General features: G+C 39.1%; 1 protein-coding gene across 2 annotated transcripts in view; it reads right to left on the reverse strand.

Moving 5' to 3' along the window:
- Positions 1-4,920: 4,920 nt before the first annotated feature.
- The window catches only part of LAMA4 (laminin subunit alpha 4), a 116,185-nt gene continuing 94,941 nt past the window's right edge, over positions 4,921-26,164 (reverse strand). For both annotated transcript variants that reach the window (XM_075498583.1, XM_075498584.1), the window contains 13 exons: positions 23,173-23,308; positions 21,908-22,045; positions 20,244-20,377; positions 18,771-18,935; positions 17,365-17,518; positions 16,445-16,638; positions 14,800-14,989; positions 13,772-13,927; positions 12,775-12,934; positions 11,623-11,753; positions 9,058-9,151; positions 7,926-8,045; positions 4,921-6,462 (listed from right to left, as the gene is read on the reverse strand). In XM_075498583.1, the coding sequence (XP_075354698.1) occupies positions 6,317-6,462; positions 7,926-8,045; positions 9,058-9,151; positions 11,623-11,753; positions 12,775-12,934; positions 13,772-13,927; positions 14,800-14,989; positions 16,445-16,638; positions 17,365-17,518; positions 18,771-18,935; positions 20,244-20,377; positions 21,908-22,045; positions 23,173-23,308 (1,918 nt within the window). In that variant the 3' untranslated portion in view covers positions 4,921-6,316. The remainder of the gene's footprint in view (positions 6,463-7,925; positions 8,046-9,057; positions 9,152-11,622; positions 11,754-12,774; positions 12,935-13,771; positions 13,928-14,799; positions 14,990-16,444; positions 16,639-17,364; positions 17,519-18,770; positions 18,936-20,243; positions 20,378-21,907; positions 22,046-23,172; positions 23,309-26,164) is intronic.

Consider the following 26,164-nt stretch of genomic DNA (forward strand, 5'->3'; position numbering starts at 1 on the left):
GTTTAGCTGCGGGTGCTTGCTGCCTACGCCTCACGAGTGGAACATTCCATTGGGCGGGGGGTGCTGTGCCTCGCGTGCATTGTGGCGGGTGTGTGGGTCGCCTGAGGCCCGTGCGTCTCAACGGCCGCCAGTCCGAGGGAGAGGTGTTTGGGTGTTGGTCCTGATGGCCACGACTGCTTCTCTAAGATTCAAAGTTTGGTGTAAGAATAAGCGTGCACTGAGAGCAGCTGAGGGAGTAGCAAGGTCGCCTGTTTGGCAGTACGGGAACAGTGAACATGGTGAGGTGCTCAGAAACTCGATGTAGTGTTGAAAGTAAACCTGTCAGGGTCTACAGGGTCTCTGCTAAAGCCCAAATACAGGAGACGTGGCAAAGACCTAAAATGAAGTCTTTCTATGGGAGGACAGAAATATTTCCAGGCAATACAGTTCATTATCTTTTATGGCTAAAAATGTGTGGTAATATATATTTTATTTTCCCCAAATACATTATTCAGAGTGATAGTGTGAAATGTGCCAAATTACATGAAAACAAAAATTAAATGAAAAAATGGCCGTGTGGAAATGCTGTAATGACATACCCTCCCATCAGGCTTGCAATTTATGTTTTTCTTGAAGCTCAGTTTCATATTTATTGTGCAAATAATTGTCCACAGGGCAATTAGGAGGTGCTTTTGCCTATATGTTGAACACAGCAACTTTGGAACTAAAAATGAGACACAAGAAATGTAGAGATGCTATTGTCTTGGCATGGTAAGACTGGTCCACAGCATAGCTATGCTGCAAAATGATGTAAAGAATGTGTGATACGCAAAGCAGTTGCTTGCAGAAAGCTCTCTTGTGACACAGATGGCATTTCTGCTTCCTGTGGGAGAACAAAAGTACTTCCATGCAACCCAGTTCATTAGGTTTTATGGCTAAAACTATCCAACAAAATATGCTTTTTGCCAAATATATTAGTTCTAGTGCTGGTGTGCAAACAAAATTTGCTAAATGAAATTCTTAATAGAAATCTGAAGTTCGGTGTATCCTTTATTTGCTCTGGAGAAACCATGGTGCTGACTCCTGGACATGACGTAGGACCCTGTAGAGATCAATTATAAGTCCCCAGGAAAATAAAGTTGTACAAAATGACTATTTTAAAAAACTTTCCTGGAAAGGTTAACTATGTATTTCAGCAAATACAATAATAGTATATTAATTATGTATAAGAAATACGTACCAAGACTAATTTTTTAAAACTTAATTGAAAGAGAAGAATCAATCTACTGGAAATTCGTATTGTTCTTAAGAAAAAGTAATGAGTGGCCCAAGCTTACTCAAGTTTCACGTTTGAAGTTGCGAAGGACCAATGGCTTCAGTGTTATAGGCAGGTGGAAAGATTAGCAAGAATAGAGTAATACTGCGTCAAACACTTCTTTTATAAACTAATCACCAGTGTAAAACTACATGAATATTAATCAGGAAAGCAGCTAGACTTTCTCATTTCTCTCTGGACAGACTAGATGTAAACTGTAGCTTAATTTTGTTCCCTGTGGTTACCTGAAGTGGTCCAAACCTGTAAGCTGTGCTCTGTTCTAGCTGCTACATGTGAAACTGTTTCTATACTTCTTGCCTACCATCATGTCCTTAAAGTCTTCCCTTCACATGTCTTTTTGGCCTTACTTAGGCTAAAAGCAGTACAATATTGCTTGTAAGCATTCTAAAGCTTAATTTAAAGTCTCTTAAATCAGAAATATCTTAATATTACTGTATCTGGCTTGCTTTCTTCTTGTGTAGTTAGCTACACTTTCTACTTGTTTTTTCAATTAGCTGTAGTTTTTGTGTTCTATGTCCCATCAAGATTCAGCTTAATGGGATTTGCTCCATTGAACATGAGATTGCAGCAAAAAACCCTGTGCTTTGGCTTCCAATATGCTATTAGGAGGTCTGTGATGGCAAATGTAAAGTGATTATTCTCACTGAGCTTGGAAACACTGTGAATCAGAGATACAGTTGAGATTCATATTCATGTGGGAATATTTTTTAGCTTCCAAAGGAGATCCAAGGGCAGGAAGTGGATGCGTAATAACCAGTTTGGCTTGATGCATGTGCTCAGAGGTTGAATGAAACAGGCAGCTCAACTATGTGAAAGAAATAATCACACACTGACTTTCTGTTTCATTGCAGATGAAGCTGTACTTCATCTACCATAGTATAAATGCATGAATCTAGTCAGGTCCCCTCAGAGACTTTTTGTCTATGTTAATCATTTAATCAACAGTCTTATGTTAATGTGTGTTTCTTACCCTTATTTTCTCAGTAACTTTTTGTTGTTGATATTATACAGTAATAGTGTTCCACAGCTTTGGAACACGAATTGAATAATTGAATTGTAGGAATGACTTACTATGTTGTTGAGAGGAAATGAGTTGATGTGGACCACTGTGGATCTGTGAATAACCCTTACATCCCAACCACAAGAAGAGCCAAATGTACATCACAACTTAAATATATGTGCTATGCTTTCAGCATCTTTTTAATGACAGTCATTTGGCTATTTAGGCCACATGCTGCTGTAGGGAGAATACACTGGAATTTGAACTAATGTTATTCTTTGATTTATATTAGGGCTTAGTTCACATATGAAGGTTTATTTGTATTTTGGTTTTGTTTTAGTTTTTCTTACTTAGAATGGCTGGCTTTTGAGGAGTTAATGTCAGACCTGTAACCCTTCGTCTTTCATTTTCCTTTCAAGCTATTGTCCATACTCTCGATCCTTGAGAAGGAAGGGTTGAAAAGAACCTTTAACTATGGGAGATCTCTACAGTTCTTCAGAAATAAGAGATAGAGGGGCCAGAGGTCATAATTAAATACTCTATTTTGAAGCAGTTTGTTGAATATTTCAGCTTGAAATTGGATTCTTTCTTATGTAACCATGCAAATGTAAAATTTCAGAATATTCCATGATATAATAACAGTGTAGTTGTAGCCCTAATTTAGGTAATAGGTATAACAACACTTATTAAAACCTTGAAGGTGGCAGAGAAAAGGTATAATCTCCTTAGGGTCAGTGCTAATTTTTTTTTGTAGGTTTTCTGCAGAATTGAGATAGTTATATTCATATTGAAAATCCAGATGGACAATCTGACAATGTACCTCGGAACTTGGAGTTTTTTTCCCAAATCTTTGTAGATGAAGGGTTTTGTATGTTGGAGCTATAAGTTTTAAGATAGATACAGAAGATAAACTGAATTCTGGGAAGATTTCTGCTTAGGCAGTTGCCTTCTCTTAAACACCAGGAATTTTGAAATTAATGCAGAGGTGTGTGTAGTGTAATGTATTACATACAGACTTTCTTTGGTACATATGGAATGGTAATTTTAAGGTACATATGGATGTTGGGGGCAGGGAAATTTGCATTATTCTCTGCTCTCTCCCACGTCTGCAAGTATCCTCTGGTTTATAGTATTTTTCTTTGGAAACCCTCTTCTGCAGAGGGAAAACCTGCATCTCTGAGGCCTAGAAAGGAAAATTGAGGAAGATAGCCTCCACAAATACTGCTGTGTTTGAATAGCTGGTGATATAGTAAAGAGAAGTAAATTGAATGGTAGCAGTTTATGAATTTTAATGTGGTTTTTATTCACTTACTGTTTTACTGTATTTTTAGTTTTCCATATATAAAGTATGCAAAGGACTGATTAATCAGAAAAGTCATTCTTAAATGTAAATCCATTGAACAAAACCAAATCTCATTGCAGCAAATATGTCTAAGAAAAATATTGTTTATTCACACAGCTTAGATGTGGATATGAGAAAATATGCTTTAGTTTGAAATACGTGTAAGATGGAGAAACGTTCTGAGTATGTGCGCACCAGTTAACATCAATGCTCCACTTAATACCAGCATTCACTAAACTGTGATGCTCTTAGGGGGCACAGGCATATATATGCTAGTCCTGGCTATCTCTGCTTAGCAGCTGCAGACAACCTTGAAAGGAATTTCAGTAATCCTTGTAACGAACCTATCTAAGCAAGGAATCTGCTGTTCTTTTCTCTCCAGCAATGGGGTCCTGGAGACCAGGTCCTGAGGAAGCTTAGCTCAGGTTGTGGTGTCATGAGATTGATTGAGCCAGTCTAACTAACAACTCGCTGCCACTGGAAGGAGGGAAGCTTCCTTTTTTACCGGTGCTCCCAGCTGCACAGCCCTGACACCATGCATGGCCTCTGGTACCCACTGGGAACCCAGCTCACTGATCTGAGGACATTGCCCCTCACCCCCAATAAGAAAAAAATTCCCAAACCAAAAGCCCTAAATGTTTTCTGTTCAGTCTGGGTAGTAGCTGGAAGCAGGAAAGAGTTAAGCAGACATACTGGTTTTAGTATCTGAGACAAAGGTGGCATTTGAAGGCAACTAGATTTGGGGACCCATGATGTGCTTGATTCAGGGAGACTGCAGAGGGGTACTGTTACTGATTGCTTCTGAACTATGAACAGTGGGCTATGGAGTTATGAAAAGAAGGGGCTGTATACCACTCCCAGAAGTAGGGTGCCTCCCTATGCAGTTGGGAAGGGAATCAGTCCTGGGACCATACTGCCTGAGAGTTGCAGGGAACAGAATGGGAGATGTGTCCAGGAGAAGGCAGTTAGAACAGGCATGGGGCTGAAAGCAGGAGCAGAGCTGACAAGGCTGGCGGAAGGAGAGGCAGTGCCTGCTGGAGCCACGCTATCTTCTCTTGTCCACTCACCACCCAACACTGGACTCTAGAGACAAGTGGAGAGGCAGTGATGGGGTCCCAGCTGCCAGAGAGTCCCTGTGCCAGTCTGTCCACAGCTTGCACCAGAGTGAGCCAAGACCACTTCAATCTGTCAAAACCTTTTTCCTACTGAGAGAGTAGCAGGGAAGCTACTGATTAGTGCTGACACATGTATCTTATTCTGGTGGTTCCTCCAGCTGTCCATAGATTCAGGATCTTTGGATTCCAGGTGTCACTTGTGTGTTTTCCAGATGAGCTCCTATTAATTTTTAGTCTGGAGGGTGTTGTCCTTTCCTGCTTTGCAGCTGGTCATATTTTGAGTTGGTTCCAACAATAGTTTGCCCAGCAATCATAAAACTTTCTGTCAACAGTACTTATTCTTTAAAGAAAAGAAACCTAAATGACTGATGTCTTGTAGATTATGACCAAAGAGACTAAGTTTTGCAAGTGACTTGTGTCTGTTTGATGTTCAAGCCTACTGTGAGCTAAAGCCTAGTATTAACTTCCATCTACCTTCTGTGGTTTTAACATAGCTCAGATTTGCAGCCCTTTGGCTTCTGTTTACATCTTCCTATTTCAACCCCAGTTCCTCTGCAGCAGCATATCTTCCAGGATACATTCCACAGGAACATGTTCCTAGTTTGAGGATTACTGCTGTTAATTTAAGTCCTGCAGCAGTCTCACAAGGAAGTGATGATTTTACATGATAAAGGATTTGCCTGAAACTGTGACTATGATTCTGCTTTCTATGCTTTGTGTTTACTTGTGTTATATTAGTGCAAATGAGATCTCAATCAGATTGTGGATTTAGTGCTGTGTTTGTATGTAAGTGCATTTAAAAATTGAGAGAAAAAAATTGAAATTTTGAATTTTCTCTCTTCTCTCCCTTCCTGTGTAAGGCACGTATGCTCTAAAATTACCAAGTTTAGGTAAGTGATCAGTTATATAAAGTGTCTGTCTTAAAAGATATACATCCTATCTTCACGTTGGGCTAGAACATATCTATGAAGTCTATAAGTGAAATAAAAATTTTAGTTTTTCATTATTTGTAAGCTTACATAATTGGTATGCTCTCTGCCCCCCATTTTAATTGAGGAATATATAAATGAGTTGAGTGGAAAATAAAAAAAAGAAATACCTTTGAACACAGTTATTTGCAATGTAAGTCTATTATCTAGCTTTATACTTTAATGTGCATTAGCAGATCTTTTCCTGCGAAACAAAGAGTGACCTAAGGTATGGAATGAAATGATGTAGAGGATCTATCTTGAAGGTAATGTATTTAATATAATTTTCATTTCTTTTATAATCTCACCTTTTCATGTAACAGACTGGCCACACATACACTATAAGAAATGGTAAAGCTCACTCTTGTGGTATAGTAAGAGAAGTGCAGAAGCAACAGCCCTTTATTCTTCACTGATCTTTGTTTGCACATAAACATTAGAAGTGACCCTTAAACATACTGCTTTCTGTAGATAGATCGTTGATATTTTCATTCTTCTCTCGATGAACATGGTTTCTTTTGTTCTGTTTTTCTTTCTGTGGTCTAAGGAACTTTACAGGATTGATGCAGTGCACTGTCAGGCTGCTGGACATGTGTTGATGCTTACAGCACCGCTAACCAAAGCTGCTTTACTAAAACTGACTGGTTTTTCATCAATCATGAAGTTACGAATGCAGCCAATGAAGGAGTTGCGTGTAGTCAGGCTGGATGTTAGCAGAGACTCTGGAAAAAGCAGATTTAAAAAAAAAAATAAGCTCATGATAACCAAAATAATCAGTTTGGTGGTAGAATCTTTTCAATTTGCTACTAACTGCAGCTCTGCTGAATCTTCTGCTGAATGCTGGGTCTTTTAAAATGTCTGGCCTACTGCTGGTATCCTAGAGGCCGTTACAGTAGGTATGCGGAGTTATCTACATTTATGTAAAACTCTTGATGCTACATAGCCAGTAGAGGCCCAGTCTTGCATTTTTTGACAACTGCATTTTCTTTTAAGGAACAGAGTAGATGAATCCCAGGGTGCGTGTTTGTAATTTCTTTTAACATTACATGTATTGTCATCTATGTCTGATTTGTTAGTTTGCATTTAGTTTTGTATATTTAAATGGTATTAGTTAGTATTGTGTCTTGTTTATTGTCGTGAAGTTCATTGTAAGATTTTTCTGTGCCAGGGTGATAATAGCATTATAGAGCCAATGTACGGGATTGCTTTAGTATTCTATAATTAACGTAGAAATAGAAGGCTCTATTATGAAGCAGAACAGCATTTGCAATTACCACTTTATATTACCTCTCTGGGAAGAGTTCTGTCCTAATAAAATTCCAGTTTGGATTTAAAGAGTGAACAGGCATCTGCACATAGATTTTATTATTCCCTTTAGGCTCATTTTTCCTCCTGGTAGTGTGGGATGGATGAGAACATCACGCACTCAAGCCACTAATCCAAGATAAGCAATATAATAAATTTTGTAGTTAGAGCTGTTCATGATTGACATGCAAGTCACAGAGAAATAATGCTGCATGTTTTCAATGATAAATGTACAGGAGATGACTTAAAAATTGAATCACGTAGTGTTGATTACAGTTTGTATATGAACCCCAACAGTGTAGCTCTGTCTGTTGAATAAGGGAAGTAAATGTAGTAATCTTGGCCCACACTACACAGATGGTCTGTGAGTCACAATTCACATTAGCAGACATCTGTGCAATAGAAATCACCAGTCAGAAAAAGAATCTTCATGTTTTGTTTTGTGTTCCAAGACGCCATTGCTTGAAGAAGGGGAAAGAAGCCTATCAGCAATGAAACCTTGAGACTCCAGTTACAATGACAGTGAGTTTCCAATTCCATAAATAAATAAATAAATCACTTCTTAAAAAACAGTAAGCCCATACTGGAAAGTAAAGTGGAAAAAAAGTGGGTTTTTTTCTAGCTAGCTAACTTCTCTACTGAGTCCATACTTGACCCTCCAGCAACTGTGAATGTTTTAATTTCAGTGAAGCAGCACTTTTTTCTTTGAGAACTTGAGGCAGAATGTTTCTTATCAGCTGTTGAGCCTTTGAATTTTACCAGGTTGTTCACATGAGATATGTTTTGTTCTTTTTTGAAATGAAAACTAAGTCTCTATGCTTTCTCTGGAAACCGTGTTGAAATTTGAGAACAATGTACCACAAAGCTGCTAAAAACTTACCTGGTACACCTCCAATAAACACTGGTTCCCTGTGGTCAATTGCCTTTGGATTTAGTGGCCCTACCACATGGTTGACTTCAGAGTCTACATCCAGCTGCACCACATTAGCATCTCTAATAACTGAAAGGAGAAGGAACAGGGATCAAGAAGATTGTAAGAAGTAGCACGTGAGTTTTCTATGACAGACAGGAGTTATCTGTTTGATCTGAGTAGTTTGATTTAGTGTTTGCTAGATTGGGTGTTTTGCTGATGGCTAGAGCCATCAGTGACACTATGTGGGCAGATTCTGGCATAGAGCAGGGCCAATGGAAGATACAAGGGAGCAAGGGTGCTTTTGAGTGGGGCTCTTGATTGCTGGCAGCTGTGTCTAGGCTGCAGGGTATGAGCATACAATGGCATGTGGCTTAGAAAAACTGTTTGCCAAATCATTCTCAATAGGGGACATACTAGAATGCAGTGAGGTTTCCTCCTTGCTTGTGTGCCTGGGTTTCCTTCAGAAGGAAACCAGGATGCATGGGGAAAGGGTGCACACTCAGGTTTCTTCTGGATGTGACACTGGGAGACATCCCAAGTGAGCATCTAGACAGGAAGGTAAGGTTGTTCAAAGTACCTGAGGTTTAGAAGTACTTTCTGACTTTCAAACCCAGGAAAGAAGGATGGCTGTCTGGCACAGAGGCAAAATCCTAACTGTAGACATCTCTCTCTGTGAGGAAGGGGCTCCCCAGATCTGTCCTGTTATTTCACCTTTAAGGGCAGCATATACTTGTGCCTACTACATTCTACCAACTTATTTAACCTCTGATTGGGAAAAGAAGAATATCATCTGGTATATGACTTAGGAAAGGCGGCCAGCATTTCAGCTAGGCTGTCTTGTGTTCTTTTGAACAAGGAGCTTTCATCTTTGCTTGTTCTTTGTAGGAACTTGTGCTTGTCCTTCCCGGAAGCTCTACGGTTCCTGTATCTGAGGGACGAATACGACTGTGTCTTTCACACAAACTTGTATCTTGACAGGTGAAAAGAAAGACTGAAAATATGATCCCATTCCCAGTGCACTAGCCCATGGAGATGGGTATCTGGGGAGAGAGAACTGGGCTCTGTGACCTTACTTAGGGGATGATCATGTTTTACTGACCTGCAATGCGGTGCCACCTGCCATCGCAGAGGCTCTGTTTCAGTGTCACTGAAGTTGAAAAATCCCTGATTCCGTTATTCAGTTTCACAGTAACCTGGAGGAAAATAATGTCGTTGTTACTGTAAACCCCCTCCTGTTCTCTTTTTTCCTTCTGTTGTAATAATGCTGTATTCCCCATGTATTCAAAACATGTCTAGTATGTAAGTGAAAGAAAAACATAATGTCATGAAATTCTTTAAAATAAAGTACTTTTCTAATTCACAGATTTAGGGTTTTTTTTTTTAGATTCAATAGTTCTGCAACATTTCTGATTTGAACTCAAGGAAGAGTTCAAAAAAAGATTAAAAAATAACAGCTAATTTCACTCAAATTTTCTAGTACTGCTCCTCTATAATTTCCTGTGTGGTAAATTAGTGTTTAGAGGCATCAGATGATGTTTTGGCATCTTGCTAGCCACTTAATAAGGAAAACAGTCATGAAAAACCCAAGTATAAACAAACAGACAAGATGTGAGAAAGGAATAGATAGGGAACTTAAGAATGACTTTGAAGTTACTTGTTCAAGCTTACCAGCAAATCTCTGGCAGAGCTAGAAAGTGAACCTAATTCTCAGTTTTGCACCTCTTCTTTAGTTATGTGGAAATGTTACAGCAGCGGCAGAGCAGTGTTGTGTCCCTGTTGTGGGGCACAAGATTTCTAGTGGTGATTGTTGGAGAACTCCAAATACTGAGTCTAGCCACTCAAGCTTTTCAAATGTCTAAGTTGTCCCTGATAATGCTGCCACCTTGTTGACTGAAAATGTTGCAAGGAAACAACTTACATTTAATTTTAGAGAATCGCTGTTTCAATATAGTTGTAACTAAGAAATTTTAAAACTTTTTTTCCCACAAGGGTACCAGCAAACAAAAAAGAAATTATTCTTATATTCTCTTTTATCCACCCTTGGACAAAATATATAGGAGCGATTAAAGCAAGTACAGAATCATGAGAGAAAGTGGTTTCTTAATAAATCACCCAGACAGGCTGTACTGATAGAGATGCATACATTTAAAGAATGAATTAAAGGTGCTGATTGTTCTTATTTGTCCAGCAAAATGTTTTCACAAAACAGGTCTTTGGTAATGCATTCAAAGAGAGCAGATAGTTAATAGTAAAAACCACAGGTGCTTACTAAGAAGATAACTGGCGTACCTGTTGCAGTGACAAGCAGGGAAGAGCTGCTTTTCCAGGGTGAATTTTGTTTATGAATTGCATATGCATTATATAGGAAGTGAGGTTTGAAGCAGTGAGGCAATATCTTTTGTTAAACCAGCTGATACAGTTGGAAAACCAGGCAAGTTTCTGGACATGCAAACCTTCCATCAGATCTTTACATAAGAAGTACTAGGCTGGACCAGTTGTATACAGATGCAGCCTTTAAGTGTGGCATGATACACAGCAATGCAATATGCTTTAAGAAGTTCTTTGTTAATTCACCAAGGACTAGCTACAGCTGTAAGAATGGGCTTTATCTTACCTAATCAGCTGTCAAAAGTTAGGTGCCTAACTGAAGCACCTCTTGTTCTCTCTATAGTCAATAAAGAAAAATAGATTCTCTGAATGACAGCTCATTTAGTCACCTATATTAGACATCTGCTTTAGGATAGGATGAATCATGATGTTCAACTGTCCAGTCAGTCACTTTACTGTAGGTTCCTGTTCTTGTGAGAGAGGTGACAGCATGTTTCCTCGGGTGTTGCACTTCTAACTGTGGTACAGGCAGCCTCACTTAAATACTCTTCCACTTCGGTTGACAGTTAGATATTGGGTAGTGCATTGCAGTGGTTAAAGAATATCCACACTGCTTAGTCTCTTGACTATGCCCTGAGTTTCTTTTCTGCAAAAAGGAAAAAAAAAATTCCCCTGCTCTAAACCTTCGCATGTTTTGTCCACTTTCCACTTAGACTGCAGCTTACTACTGTATGTGTGCAATGTGTAGCATGAAGGGATCCAGATTTTAGCCATGAACATAATAAAAAAATAGCAACAGCAACAACTATTTGGTAAGTTCATTTCAAACCTCTCTCTTTCAATTGACAGACAGCCTTACAAAAATCCAGAGGCTCTAGCAACCAGATAATAGACAATCAGAAGTTTCCTTTCCCTCACTCTCCCCATCACACACATATATGTTAAAGCCAGAAGAGTCTGAGCACAACTCAGACTTCTCTTTTAACAGACAAGAAATAAAAATTAATCAACAGTTACCTTACTGGTAACTGTTATGCATTTTTAATGTGTGGATGAAAGAGCAGCACCAAAGAGTTAGTGCTCTTTCTTCTTTTCAACTGCTCATTAAATATTTATAGTTGGGATCAGTAAAGTGATCTGATTTTTTCTTAGGTGTTATTTTTTGTATTTTAAAAGAAATATCTGGGTTGCCTAATCTAAGCAGTTAATATATTTAGGAGAGAAATAAGAATCAAGTAATGGCAAATTTGTAAGACAAAAGCTGCACATAGCAGAGCCCAAGTAGGTAGGAGAGGAACCAGTCAAAGCAGTGGAGGAAATGTGACCTTCATTATACCTGTCCATTTCTCATGTGCATATTCAAGTACTCTCCATTCACGCTGTGACCATGCAGTAGAATTCCTGAGCTGCTTCGGGGACGTATTTCAAAAACAACTTCAAATTTCAGGCCTAAACTGAAGGATTCATCTGTGAGGGAAAAAGAATAACATTCTTTTTGTACTGAGTTAGTGATGAAATTGGACATCTATTCAAAGTCAAAATAGAAATTCAAAGCCCCAGGGTGGAACTTATTTGTCCTGTCTTTAAAAGTATTCAAACATGTGCCAGTACACATACTTGAAGAGATGGCGTGGTGTGCCGTCAATGACCCATTTCAACTTTTGTTTTGATTATGTTTGCTTGGAGAACTAATAAAGGTTTTGTTATTTTTCTCATAATTTAAAAAAATGTATTTTCTTTAAAAATATTTCTTAGCAATGAAATGGACAGCAGAAAATAAATTATCTGTATTTTTTGGCAGTTTCTTATTGTGCAATTTTCTAGACATTCAGCAGTCTTCATACAGTGAGTGGGAGTTCACTTGGGCTTTGATGATTCAGTTCAAGAACCCCCCTTTTGCAATCTGGTGGGAGGCCAGGGAGCAAATTAGAAACACTGTCTAATCCTTCTTGGCCTTGCCAATGAATAGGGTTTTGCAGTTTCCATTCCTGTTCAGATCAGAGCCTATGTGACCAAAACCCCCTCATAAAACACTTCCTGGAACACAGCAGGCCCAAGTGACAGAAAATAGGTGTTCTGTCATGCTGTTCATTATCAAGATATGCAGAAAGCCTTTCCTTAGGATTTTTGAATTACATGTTGTTTTATTAATTAAAAACTAAGGGATGACCGTTTGCTGGTATACTTGGTCTTAGCCACACTGACTTCTATATATCTGCAATAATTTTTACCATATTATAATCTGTTCCCTTGTGAAATTATTCTAATTATTTGAAAAACATACAGACATATTTGTGTAACGTTAAGTTTCATGGTGACATTGTGACCTGTCAACATCAGCTGCTTACCACAATAATGATCTGTATCTAGTAATCCTTACAGCTCACAGCCTCTGAAATTACCACACCCTTTAGTGAAATATGCCATTCTGAAGCACAGTGAATACTACAGTCTTATTATGGGATACATTTGTTTAGTAGTGTATTACCAAGGACGACATATCCTCCTTCTGATGAAAAGTATGTTCCTGCTTCTGATGGGCCTTCAAAGCAAGGTGTTACACTAAATGTCTGCGAAGCTGAAGTAATTGATCTTCCATTGAGCTGTAAATTGCTGAGACAACCACTAAAACTGTAGACAGAGTTAATCTGAGGGGGGAAAAAAGGATGATTAGTAGATAAACTGTTTGTGGAAGGAAATGAACTCTTCTGTCCCTATTTGTACTTGTTTATGAGCTGTAAGGCTGTGATTGTCTGGTGCGTCAGTTTTGAATTAAAAAACAGTTTCCGGAGAAGAGAAGCAGGTCAGATGCTTTTTATAGCCTCTCATGTCTCTCTGATGACTTGAAGGTAACTCCAGTTTGTGTTGTTTCTCAAACAATCCTTACTGAACTGTTGGAAACAAAGCACAACTAGAGCAAGGCAGTGTTATACATACCTCATACCCTCAAGCAAGACAGGGGTCTACTTTTTCTGAGTAGTGTATCTATCTTGTTAGGCACATAACAGTAAAGATTACCTTGAAGGAGACTTGGTTATGTTCATTTTTGGTTTAACACTCCTTTCCATATACTTCAGTATCCAAGATGTAGAGCAGAATCCTAACTTCTAGGTACTGTCTTAAAATAGAAGTACTAAGGCAACACTAAAATCTCTCCAAAACTCATCTGTACTTCAGACCTTAGGGTGGAACTGATCTCACCTAACTTTACCTGTCTCATCTAAGCTTGGATGTCACTAGGATTTCTCTGTTTCTCAGAGACCACTGGCTTTCCAGTTGCTGCTGCAAGCGTATGGAAGTCTAGCCCAGCTACCACCAGCGCAGCCCTGTGGGAGCTTTGCTGTCCACTTGAACTGAGCTGTGTGCTCCTCAGCATGCTGAGGATTGAGAACATAATATGCTTTTGCCTGAACTCATCCCTGCAGTCAGCTTTTGCATTAGCTGTACGTAGAGGTATGGAATGATGTAATGGGTGTCTACTTTACCTGGATATTTTTTACAGCTTTTCCTGGAGCTACACCCCCAATATAGAGTGGTTCAGTGACTTGCCAGGTATTAGCATTACCGCCAAAAGGTTCTTCCAGTACTCGGAGACCATCAATTATCAAGCGACCAATATTTTTGCCTCTAATAAATATCACCTAGAAAGGGAGGAAAAAAATTTGGAAGATTACTTTCGTCTATTGAGGGAACGCTCTTGTGCAGTGGAAGAAGATAAGAAGTTTGAGAAGAAAAGCTTGTGAGTGATACTCTACAAGCCTGTTTTATTAACTGCCAATATTCTTTGCTGGACAACCCTCTTTTTTCACATTCATGTGAAGGCTAGATAGTAAAACTGCTGTCTTACACTTTGATGTACAAGGCAGAAGTAATCAAGGTGTCACAAGGTCTACTGAGATCTGCCCATCTTATATTTGCATATATGATTCATTGCTTACAGTGCTATCACTGTTAGCATTTTCATGGTCTTCGCCAGTTTTATGGTCTGGATTCATCCAGCCTGCTTTAAACACTTAAGTGCCCAAGTTAGGAGCTTAGTAATTGGAAACTTCCTCCATAGTCAGTGAGGAGAGAGAGGTACCTACAGAGCAAAATTCACCTTGACCCCTAAAATCATCTTGTTATTTTCATAGACTACAGAGGGACCCTAAGACTGCTGCGCTCCTTGCTTAGGCACTTCAAAGAAATTTGCTGAACAGAATTATCCCAGTCCTTCCTTTCCTAGCTAACTTAACTCTTAATTGTCTCACTGTTGTGCTTGTTTCTGTCACTTCTGTTCAGCTGTTACTGTTGGAAATTGCCAAATTTTTATAGCTGATTCACTTCCCTGTCCCTAGTTAATGACTTGATAAAATGCTGCATTGAGGATTTTAAAATATTGGCAGAAGTTTCTCAACATATAGGTGTGGTTATGAATACATGAATGAAAACTCCCTGAGCTGTCACATCAGCAGTGTCTTTACTGCAGCCTTGATAGCATGTGCCATCATAATGATTGCTTTCTTTTACTTACATTGTGCCAAAGGCCATCATTGTATTTCTCTTGGCTCTTAATCCTTATCTTCTGATGACCAGCATTAAACATAAAAATGAGTCGGCCATGAGCAACGAAAAGGGCCATGAAGTTGGTCTCTTTTTGATCCGAGACGTAGAAAATCATTCCATGAGATGAATGAGTTTTCAGACTGATAGAGAACTGAGCTCTGGCACATAAAAACACAATATTAAAATTAGAGCAGGTATAATTGACTTAAATCAAACTGCAGGCAGAGGAAGACTGAGATTTTCCTCTCATCCAAAGGAATATACATCTCCTTTATGGAAGTGGTGTTTCTGAGAAACATTTCTTACTGGTTTTTGGAGTAGAACTCAAAGTTGGAGAAGAAGCTGCCTTGCAAGGAACTTGTTTTCAAAAATTAAAATCTCTGGAGTGAATAAAATCAATACAGACCACGAATAACTGACAGTATATACACTACATTTTCATTCCTGTTGAACAGCAATGTTGGGGGACTTTTTAACTGTGATGGCATGGAGACTTGACTGTTCACAAATCTTTAATGCTTTTCCAGACTCACTGCTAAGCTTCTCCTTCCTTGTAGTTCCTTGTGAACAACATGGCAAGTTATACCAACTTGGTTTGACACTGTCAGCAGTGAAGATTTCTTGAATGATTGGTATTATTACTTTGGGTCTAAAAAATGGCAAAGCTGTACTGGTGTAGGACAGTGCCAGAACTGATTAGTCCTGCTTCTTATGTCAGGTGACTAGCCTAGCTTCCATTATTTGTATTGCCTGAAGCATCTATACGTTCCCCATTGCATGTGTGTGTACATTCCACACACACTTAAGGCCCTTGCCAATATCGGTTGTTTTAAAACATCACAAGTCATTGTTTTTTTAAAATGCACATTACAATGATGAGGCTGTAATAAGAGTTGTAAAACAAATATGTCTTGTAGGGACGAAGAAACATATTAGAGTTTCAATTTTTCTTCTTCATATGGGCACCATCAGGACTGCCCTAAGTAAAACACTATTGAATTAAAATGAACATAATGCTTTTTTTTATTTAAGCCAGGAAATAGCACTCTTCTTTTCTGAGTTAGTGGTCTGGTATTCTTCCAGGAAGCGCTGTGTTGTTGAATTTATAGTCTTTCATGGAAAGTATTAAACCAAAATCCTTTGTTGGTCATAACATACCATATGGCATATTCTGTGGGAGCCTAAGAATTAAATGTCCACAATATCTGGACTCATTATTAATTGTATTTCCATTATGGCTCAAATTGGACATGGTTTTCATAGCTTTATGTCCTACTGCACTGTGTAGATTCCTAACCATTAAACAGCTGCCAAGGTCCACTCAACACATAACAGCTTCATTTCTTGGTGAACTATTGTGTTCTTTTCCAGCTCTGCTCTAATGTCATTGCTTCTTGCATAAAGAGGCCTATGGTGCATTGCTTATATAGAACTAACAGCCTACAAATAGGCAAGGAAACACATTTTGTTAATATACAATGCAGATGAAAACTCCACAAAAGGGATGTAACTGGAAACACATTCTATTTATTGCTCTTACTCAACCAAAACACCTTTTAATATATCTGTCTCCTCCCCAATGTATTTAATTTTTATTTCTAAGGTCCTTTTACCTTTCACTGAAATCCTTTGGTATGCGATCAAATTCTTGCCGGCTGTTTGCTGTTCCTCCAAACTGATATGCATGTTCGGTTGCCTTGGGATTCATGGGCAAGTGGCACTGGGGGTCTCTTTGCATATTCACTTCTTGATACAAATTTTTGAGGCCAGTTGAAGGCTGTGAAATCTTGTCTTTATCTCTTCCCACCTTCATAGAAAGAGAACCATTAACCAGAAATTTTAACTGAGATTGGACATAATAAAAATAACAGTATCATTTATATATAAGCTAGTAATATATTTTTTCCTTACAAAAATACCAGGAATGGCTGCAAGTCAAATTTTCCATGAACAGATCTACTATAGATGCTGATTTAGGGCAGAAGGGACAAACAGAATACTTGTGTAGCTAATGTAATTACAATTCAGTTCTTTTGCAGTTTTCGTAATTGAATCTTTTCCTCTCTGCTTTTGATGATATCAGCTATACTGTAGGCATAAGAGGACATGCTTGGACTAAAAGTTTTGCATGTTGGAAGAGGGGTTTTTTTCCATATTTATATTAATGCATGCTAATTGTACCAGTAGAAAGAGCCACACAGAAGTAGCTGAGAACAGAAGCAAGCTTATTGCCTTTAGGATATAGAAGAAATCAAGAAGGCTTGTTTTTGCAGTACTTTTTTGAAGATGTCATAAATTTTGTTTTACAGTTCTAGTAAGAGAGAATGATGCAAGTGTAGGCCAGATAGATTGGGTCAGGGCAGTCATTTGCAGTGATGGAATATGTAAAGGAATGTGATCCTTTACTTCATGTATCTGAAATATTCTTCATGTGGTACATTTTGGATCCATGATTTGGAGAATTTCCAATCATGACACAGTATGTATCAACTTTGGAAAACCCTAGGTGGTACTGGGGCAGTTTGTAGCAAACCTTTTTATTACGGTTTCCTTTGGCTTTTGACGAGTTTTTTCCTTTCTTATGGAGAAGAGCAACTGGAGGAGATTCAACAGGGCATCCATACAAAGAAGTCTGAACTTTCTCAGAGTACTGCTGGAAATCTTCCACTTCAACCTCTCGATCCAACCTGTGTTTCAAAGAGGGGATGACAAGAAGAGTTTTTTTCCAAGTGTTGGAGTTGTCTTCATAAAAATCACAGAATTTTACATTTATAGTTTTGTTGTGGTTTAGTCCCAGTTGGCAATTAAGCACCACACAGCCGCTCGCTCACCCTCCCCACCCCCAGTGGGATGGGGGAGAGAATCAGAAGAGCAAAAGTAAGAAAACTCATGGGTTGGGATAAGAACAGTTTAATAATTGGAACAACAACAAAAAATTGTAATGAGAAGCAAAACAACAAGGGAGAGAGAGAGGAACAAAACCCAAAGGAAAAAACCCCAGTGATACAACCACTCACCACCTGCCGACCGATGCCCAGCCCGTCCCCGAGCAGCGATTGCTGCCCCCTGGCCAACTCCCCCCAGTTTCTATACTGAGCATGACGCCATATGGTATGGAATAGCCCTTTGGGCAGTTGGGGTCAGCTGTCCTGGCTGTGCCCCCTCCCAGCTTCTCGTTGGCAGGGCATGAGAAGCTGAAAAGTCCTTGACCAGTGTAAACACCACTTAGCAACAGCCAAAACATCAGTGTGTTATCAATATTATTCTCATACTAAAATCCAAAACACAGCACTATACCAGCTACTAGGAAGAAAATTAACTCTGTCCCAGCTGAAACCAGGACAAGTTTAAATGATGTTTGGATGGTTTGGATCACGGATAAAAGTACAGATTTATCAGTCAATGTTTGGGTAATGCGAGCAGCCTATACTACTCTGCCTGTTGTATCCATGCTTGCATAAACAGAGAGTCTCAATCTGCAGCATCAAATTCACTTTAAAATCTTCTATATAAGAACGTTTCATAAAGCGATTAAGATCAACAAATTCTGACCATTTTCACATGACCAAACTCCTAAGTTCCCCAGCTTCTGTGAGATGCCTTAATATAATTTTGTTTCAAAGGCAGAGCTGAAAGCTACATAATATAAATGTAAATTACAGCTATGCATATTATACATTGCACCAGCAGCATTAGCAGGTGCAGTACTGAAAGCTGATTTACATCAAGTTATTCCCACTTTAACAATGTCTTAACCTAGCAGGTCTGTGCCAACAGATTGCGTGGCAAATAAGGTAAGAAACTTATTCACACATGCTGTCTAGCCTCACAAAATGAGAGAGGGATTTTTATTTTGACAATAAATCGGTTCTCTTGAGCTACTATCTGAGCTGTCAGGCAGTGACTGCCTGGTAATGTGTTTGGGAGGATGCTACGCACCTAGTGAAGTAAGCATTGCTAATGCAGCCAGTGAAGTTGGCTTGCTGCGTTCTCAGGGGAGAGCCGCCAAAATAAAACTTCTTGATGCTGTCCAGGCTTTCTCCTGCTCTGTCCTTTGCTGGGTTCTTCTTGCTTTGTTTCTTGTCATCAACAGTCAGCTCATATCTGCAAAGGCAAAGCATCCATTTTGTAGGCTAGTTGTGGAAACGTCAGTGCCAGTGGTTAGACAGCATATTACATGCACCCAAGATGCTCCATGCTGTGTATACATCACTGAATGGTAGTGCTGAAAGTCATGAGAAGGCCCCCTCGCTTTCAGTTGTGCAACAACTAGCAGTGCAATTAACTCACAGGTGAAGTTGAGTCCAGAGGCCCATGGATTTCATAATATCCTGGGGTTAATTGTGAAGTCCAAAAAAATACAGTCCACTCAGTGAAGACAGATAACTAGGGGATTGCTAATAAATGGATGGGGCCACCATTTGGGTAAAATAAGATCTAAGCACATGCCTTCTTCTTTATGCCCCTATCCCTTTTTTGGTCTCTTTCATCACAGTACATTGATGTTTGAGCTTACACAATGTTTTTTACCTAATCTCATATTGCAACACAGTAAGTGCTGCAGAAGTCAGGAGGGATTCTGTTGCTTTAATAAAAACTAAGTATAACTAAAGCATCAGCCATTGATTTTGTTTGGCAAGTTCAGAATTCAGCACACTCAGGGAAACATGACAGTCCCCAATGCTATTGCAAGGCACCTTTTCGCACCTTCAGCTTTTCAAACTATGTTTCTTGGATGTCCGAAGTCATAGGTACAAACCTCCATTTCTGTTAAAAAACTGAGAATGACCTGGTTGTATCTGCATAGGCAAGATTCTTCAAGAAAGATGCTTTGATTATTTGACCTTCTAAGAAAATTTTAAACATAGAAAACAACAGTAAAACATACCAATAAAACAATGCTTTCAAGTTTTTTAGGACGCACATATAGAGACTTATTCCCTACTGCTGTATTTAGTCTTACATTTGTGTCTGTCAGTGCTAAAAATATTTTGAACACTGTATATATCCCAAATTAATGCTTTTTGTGAAGATGCTTCAATTACATTGGGGTCAATTTGGGATTGCTTTAACAAATCGCAACAATCAATCCTGCTGAAAAATGAATCTCATGCTAGTCTTAAATTATATTAAACTGCTTTCATACCTGAGGACAAATAAGGACTAAGCTTTTAGAAAAACTGTTATTTTAGTTTTACTAAAAATTCCGAGCATCTCGTGCTCAGGCCAAGCTGGCTAGTTTTCAATCACATTTTGGCTTCGTATTTTTTTAACTGAATTGATCAGTTAAAAATATCACTTAAAAAAACCCACTTAAGCATGACTTTGAAAGTGAATATTAAATGATAACATGCTTTACAAGAAATATTTATATTCTAAAAGTAGGGAATAAAAGATGCTGGACAGCTTTACCTTTCTGGGGTGACAGAAGTAATGATGAAGTGGGTTTTTCCATCGTCGTAATTTCGTTCTGATGATTGAATTTTGGTTCCACTTGCATTTAAAACCACAGCACCTCTGTCCATAGAGATGGATAATACATCTGACTGAAATACAGACAAAAACATCTTCATAAGCAAGTGTTACACAGAAAAATTAACAGTTCTGTGCATTTTCCTGTTGTATTTATTTTCCTTCCTGCTGTTTTCCCCATTTGTGCTTTATTTGCAGAAAGGTGTACTGAGAAGCAAAACAGGAGATTACGTCATTAGAATTGATATTCTTGCTGTTTTTTAAGCCTGAATTCTTGGAATTCTGCTGCTAATTATATCTCATTTATCTGTCATATGAGCTCCTTCCATCTAGCACAGATGTATGATGTTTACATTTCATTTATGTTTCTGGCACCCCTCGTACTGTATAGAGTAGCTGTTACTGCAAGATTCCTGTGGACCAATACATTTTTTTCTTTTCCTAATTCCCTCTGATTAGATCCGTTCAATCACTCAAAATTATCTCAGAGATACGATGTGCTGCCCGGGTCAGACATACGGGATCACCGTGGCACATAGCAGGAATATTGTCTGTTCCATTAGAGCAAGCAGTGCCACTGTGCACTGGTAGGAATCATCCTGTCTCATTCTATCAAGCACTAAATAGCTGAACCTGCATTTGTTAAGTAGGGCACTTGGCACCTCATAGGATTAGAGCTTTTGAGTTAAAACCAGAAGTGGTGTGTGTAAGGCCCCATTTATGCAAACGACGGGGATAACTGACATGGTTACTGATTTCAATTTAAGGCAATACTCCAGGCTGTAAAATGTAAAAGTTCAGGAGCGGTTATTGGTGTCTTACAGCCTTCCCTGCTGCACTGCTGATGATCTTCTGCAAGTATGGCAGAACAGACATTTGTGGGTGGTTGCAAATGTTCTGTCAGCTGAGCTCATGCTTGCTGCAGATGTAAGTCTGAGCCTTCAGGATCTTGGACTCGCTCTGGCTCACACAACATTTTGGGAGTGCAAGTCCGTATTTCTGCCCATGTCACACCTCTGAGGGGTCATTTAGCGCAGCCTGGCTTTCCATAGCTGTAAGGAGCCGTTCTCAAGTGCAGCTTTTCCGAGTCACACATGGAGATCTAAGTACCATCTGGGAATATAGGCAGCTTTCTGACTGATTTCTGTCAACTCAGCAATGCTCAAAATACCATCCTACTAATTAAAACAAATTTTGTCTTTGCTTCTAGGGAATTGTCTCTGGGTGGAATATGTCAGGCCCTTAATATTATTTGTACTTTCGTAGCACCTACAGGTCCAAATAGGGATTGCAGTGCTGCTGAGCACAGCAAGATCCTCTGTGCATTTCTGCCCTAAGGACTTTATTGAGCACAAATGGATGCATGTTAATTGTAGGCATATGATCAAATCCTCTCCTCAGCATCAAAATAATGTCTAAACATTGCTGGTTTTCATCTGTAGATCAAACTGTGAAAATGAGGTCATCAATGAATGCTTCTATATTGCGGACTGCTTTCTCTACTATGAAAAGATGAAGTGAGAAATTGTATTATTCCCCTAATATTCTCCTGGGAAACAATCCAAGGATAAAATAAAGCAAACTGTAAAGAAATATATACTCACTCCTTCAGAATAGTAGAACAGCAGCCCGTTGGGCTGCAATGTCCGGAAATTAAAGCCTCCTTCAAATTCACTAAAGAGGGAAACTTTTTGGCTTGATGCAATGAAGCTCTCTCCATTGAAATATGCTTTGCGGGACATCTGTGTATTAAAACAAAATTACAAGTACATTGCAGAAAACATTCAAATCATAAAAAGAATGAGGTTATTTCTTTTTTTTAAGATGTAGCCAGTTCAGTTCTTCTATAAAAACTTCAATTTTTCCTGCATGTCTTAATCTAATTTATATAGGCTATCCCTCACATGCTGTGAAAATCTTAAGAAACTGTAGCCATTTTAGACAGTATAAGCCAAATTGTTCTCAGTTTCCTGGGATTCTTGGCCTCGTCCTAAGTCTGCTGATGTTAGTGAGCATGAAGACTGGAAGAAGAGGGGGCTCAAGCTCCTGTCAGAGCTGTGTGGCACTGAGTCACCATCCCAGCATGTGATATATTAGTTTGCGTGCTGCACTGAGTGCTGGTGTGGGAGGCTGGCCGTGGCGGTCTATAACCCTCTGAGGCTGAGAAGGAAAACTGGGTCTGGGGTAGGACAAATTGCAGCTAGCTTCCATGTTGACCGAGGGTGAGATTGTGTGATGAGTTCTACAAGCGGTGGCCTCCTTCATCTTCACAGGTTTGCAGCATGGCTTTGGATAGACATGGCTGTAGTATAAAGACCACAAACGCTCTTTAGATTTACCAGCCTTGCATTATAATGAACAAATGATGAAGAATGGAAGGGATTAGAAACAAAATGGCATTTTCTCAGTGTTAATGCTGGTGCGGTTGGTTTGTGTATCACAGAGGAAGAGCTGGCCTGACTTAAGGGGAGAACTCATTTGAAGGGTGAATATCTTGCTGTCTTTTTCATTTCATACATCTGTATTAGGAGGCATGTGAGGACAATTCTCGTTTCTTTAAGAAAAAATGAACTATGTTGCAATATTTCCTTTCAGAATACAGCACACAATTTATTTCAGATCCAGCTTTCACACTGCAATCTCACAGATAATAAGAATATCAAGTAAAACACCTTGTGCTGTAATTCAGGGTGAAAATTGGGTAGTATGTCAGCAGACTTACACCCCCCCCCCCCACCCCTGCCCGTCAGTGAGTGCATTGTTGTTTCCTTGGTTCAAGACTTTCTTTCCATTGGTGGGAGTAAAACTCAAGCTCACAGCTGTATCCATTGCCGAAATTTTGTTATCTCACAAATGATGTTATGCTTACCAGTGAATCCTCTGGGCACCCATAGCTGATTCCCAGGGTTCCTGGTTCTTCTAACAAGTTGAAATCCTTCTTTTGGAACTGAAAACCCTTCATGCAGCCTTTAAAGCCAATACTTCCTGCCAGATGTGAACTAATGCTGTTGGAAAACAATATCAAACAAGCTGCAGTTAGATAGCCCTTGCCTTTCTGAACAGACTTTTATTGCCAAGGTGTTCTAAAAAATTTGAAAGAGCCTGAATCATTTGCCTCACTAGTGCCCAATTCCTGCATCTTTATGTAAAAGAGCTAAACCACATTATGTGTTTTGAAAAGTCAAGATGCATCAGATGTAATAAATGTTATGGGGGAAATATATGAGAGTTCAGAGAGGAGATCCATATAGAGCAATTTTAAAAAGATAAAAATAGCTGCTGAAATGAAAAGTCTTATTTTTAAGAGGATTTCTGTCCACTTACAGTGAAAATCAATGGATTTCTATCTCCATTTTTTATCATTTTAGAGAAGTCCTGTTTTAGTTTTCCCATCTTGCTTTAACTAGCAAGCTCCATTCTTATCTTGGGAAGCAACTGAAACTCTATTTCTTAACAAATAATAGTAACAGGGGTCAGGGAAGTTAGAGTAAATTCTGATTGCTGATGAGTGGGTTTACATAGTTGTAAATGAGAGCAGCAGGTGGGCTTCTAGGATCCTTTTTATGTCAGATTTGAGGTGGGTAGCACAGCAGTGTATCCCAACTGCTCCTACTCACTGCTCTAAGTTTTTCAACTACACCTCTCACCAAGCTATCACAGCATTACGGCAAGGGCAAATATAATTGAATTTATCCTCACAATACTCACACTGCATGAAGAAGAAGAAATTTGCCTAAAATCACAGAGAGTCTGTGACAGGGCAAGGAAATGACATGGCATCTATTGGGTACCAGTCCAGGAGACAGCTAGAGAACAAATAATATACTGAAGGAGTGAATGTGAAATCTGGAGTTTTGACCTGGCTACCTGTAAATGGTCTTTGTGCTTTCTACAGGATGGACCTTAGTAGAGACCTTCTCACCTCACATGAGATGATACTCTGACAGTGTTGACATCTGCTTCTGCGCTAGTTGTCTGTGGGTTATCTCATTGTAAGGTAGACATTGGAAACATGACAAATGAAATCAGGCTCTGAAAATGCTTAATTTTCTACATTGGCAAAAATGGGTCATCAGGTGAAGTATCGCAGATGTACATGTCTGAAATAAGGTGAGAGGAGGAGCACTGTAGGGGCTTAGTCTGCTTCTCAGCAAAATCAGCAGGAAGGCAAAATCAACAGGAAGGCTCCTGCCATCCTCACTGGGATTTGGATCAGTGTGGGATATCAGTCAACCAGTTTAATCTCTATTCTGACTGACCATGTGACTGGCTGGATGCCATAAATATACCTTTCTGTTAAATGTCATTAACTTAACAACATTTTCTAGGAGCTATAGAAGATAGGTTTTGACCTAAAGAAAGGCTTCTGAGTCTGTTTCTTAACAGTTCCCAGCACCCAGTGCTCCTGCCTCCCCTTAGCTTTCTGCTTTATGCAGTGACTGAGTTGGGAGAAAAATAACATATAATGGTACTTCCAGATACATTTATTTGGGAAAAAAGGCAACTGACAGAGGAAAGTGCTGTTGAAGTGAATGAAAATGTACTGCTTTGAAAGAATATTAAACTATTTCTCTAAGACTACAGCTCATTTTCCCCCCTACTGCTGCCCCCCAATGTCAGTCAAATGTAAATCATCCTAGAAAAAGGAACCATAAATATCAGTAGTAGATATTATTAGTAGTAGCTAGATAGTAGTAGATCATCAGTAGATGTAATGGTGATAAAAACTTATGCTCCTGATGAAAATGGAAAAATATCACCACATTTGGACCATACTTTTTGCTGTCTACTCTTGTCATGAGAACAAAAGCTGGATACAGTATCCAAGGCAAAGGTGTAGCTCTGCTTAAATAATTTCAATATACATTTTTCAATATTATAATTGGTCATATTTTTACAATGCCTATGGATTTTTTTCTGATATGACTTGTTCATTGAGGTGCTGTTTTTCCTGCTTTGACAGTACCTTCTAGGTGTTCTGCAGCATAACCACAATTCACTCAGAAAACTGCGGGCGTAATTCATGTGATTTGTCTTGTATCCTACATTTGTGAACAAGTTTCATCTGCCATTGAGTTGCTCAACTTCCCAGATTTCTCGGTCCTTCTGGGCTTTTTCAGTGTTCTCTAGGCTTGATTAACCAAAGTAATTTCCACCATCCTTTCGTGCTTTGTTTCTAGATCATTAATGTATTTAATACCAGCCCTAAGAGAGATCCTTTGGGCATGTGCTGTAGTCTTTTTATACTGTGAAAATTGAAGAGTTACTCTATGTCCCATTTTCTCTTTCCCAGCTGCTTTCTAACCTACTGCAGTCTCTCCCCCTTCCACTTCACTAGTTTGCTTAATAGCCCCTTATGACAGACCTTTGTAAAGAACTATTTGAAAGGCCAGATAAATTATATACTCTGTTTCTCCCTTGCCCACCATTTTGTTTGCATGTTCAAATAATTACATGGGATTGAAATGCATCATTTTCCTTTACGTGAAATTTGTCCCTATCTTAAAAGCTTAATCTGTAAGTGTTTTATATCTCAGACATTATTTATCAATTTAACAGGCTCTCCTGACAACAAAATAAGGTTTCAGGAGATTTACCACTAATTCCTAGAAACTATTGTGGCAGCATTTGCTATCTTCCCCCTCCCCCTTTTTTTTCCATAGAGGGTATTTTAAAGAGAGGTGGTATTTCTGTTAGCAGTTGTGACACTTAAAACAGCAGCTGGAGCCCTTCTGAAAATGCTGGCCTTGCTGTCTGACCCCGGGAATGAATATTGCCTGTCAGAAGAGCATACCCTTCTTCAAGCAGCCAGCCTGCTCTCCCAGAGCGTGACCCTGGTCCAGCAGATTCCCACTGCAGGA

This window comes from Mycteria americana, chromosome 3, assembly GCF_035582795.1.
Source record: "Mycteria americana isolate JAX WOST 10 ecotype Jacksonville Zoo and Gardens chromosome 3, USCA_MyAme_1.0, whole genome shotgun sequence".
Lineage (NCBI taxonomy): Eukaryota > Metazoa > Chordata > Aves > Ciconiiformes > Ciconiidae > Mycteria > Mycteria americana.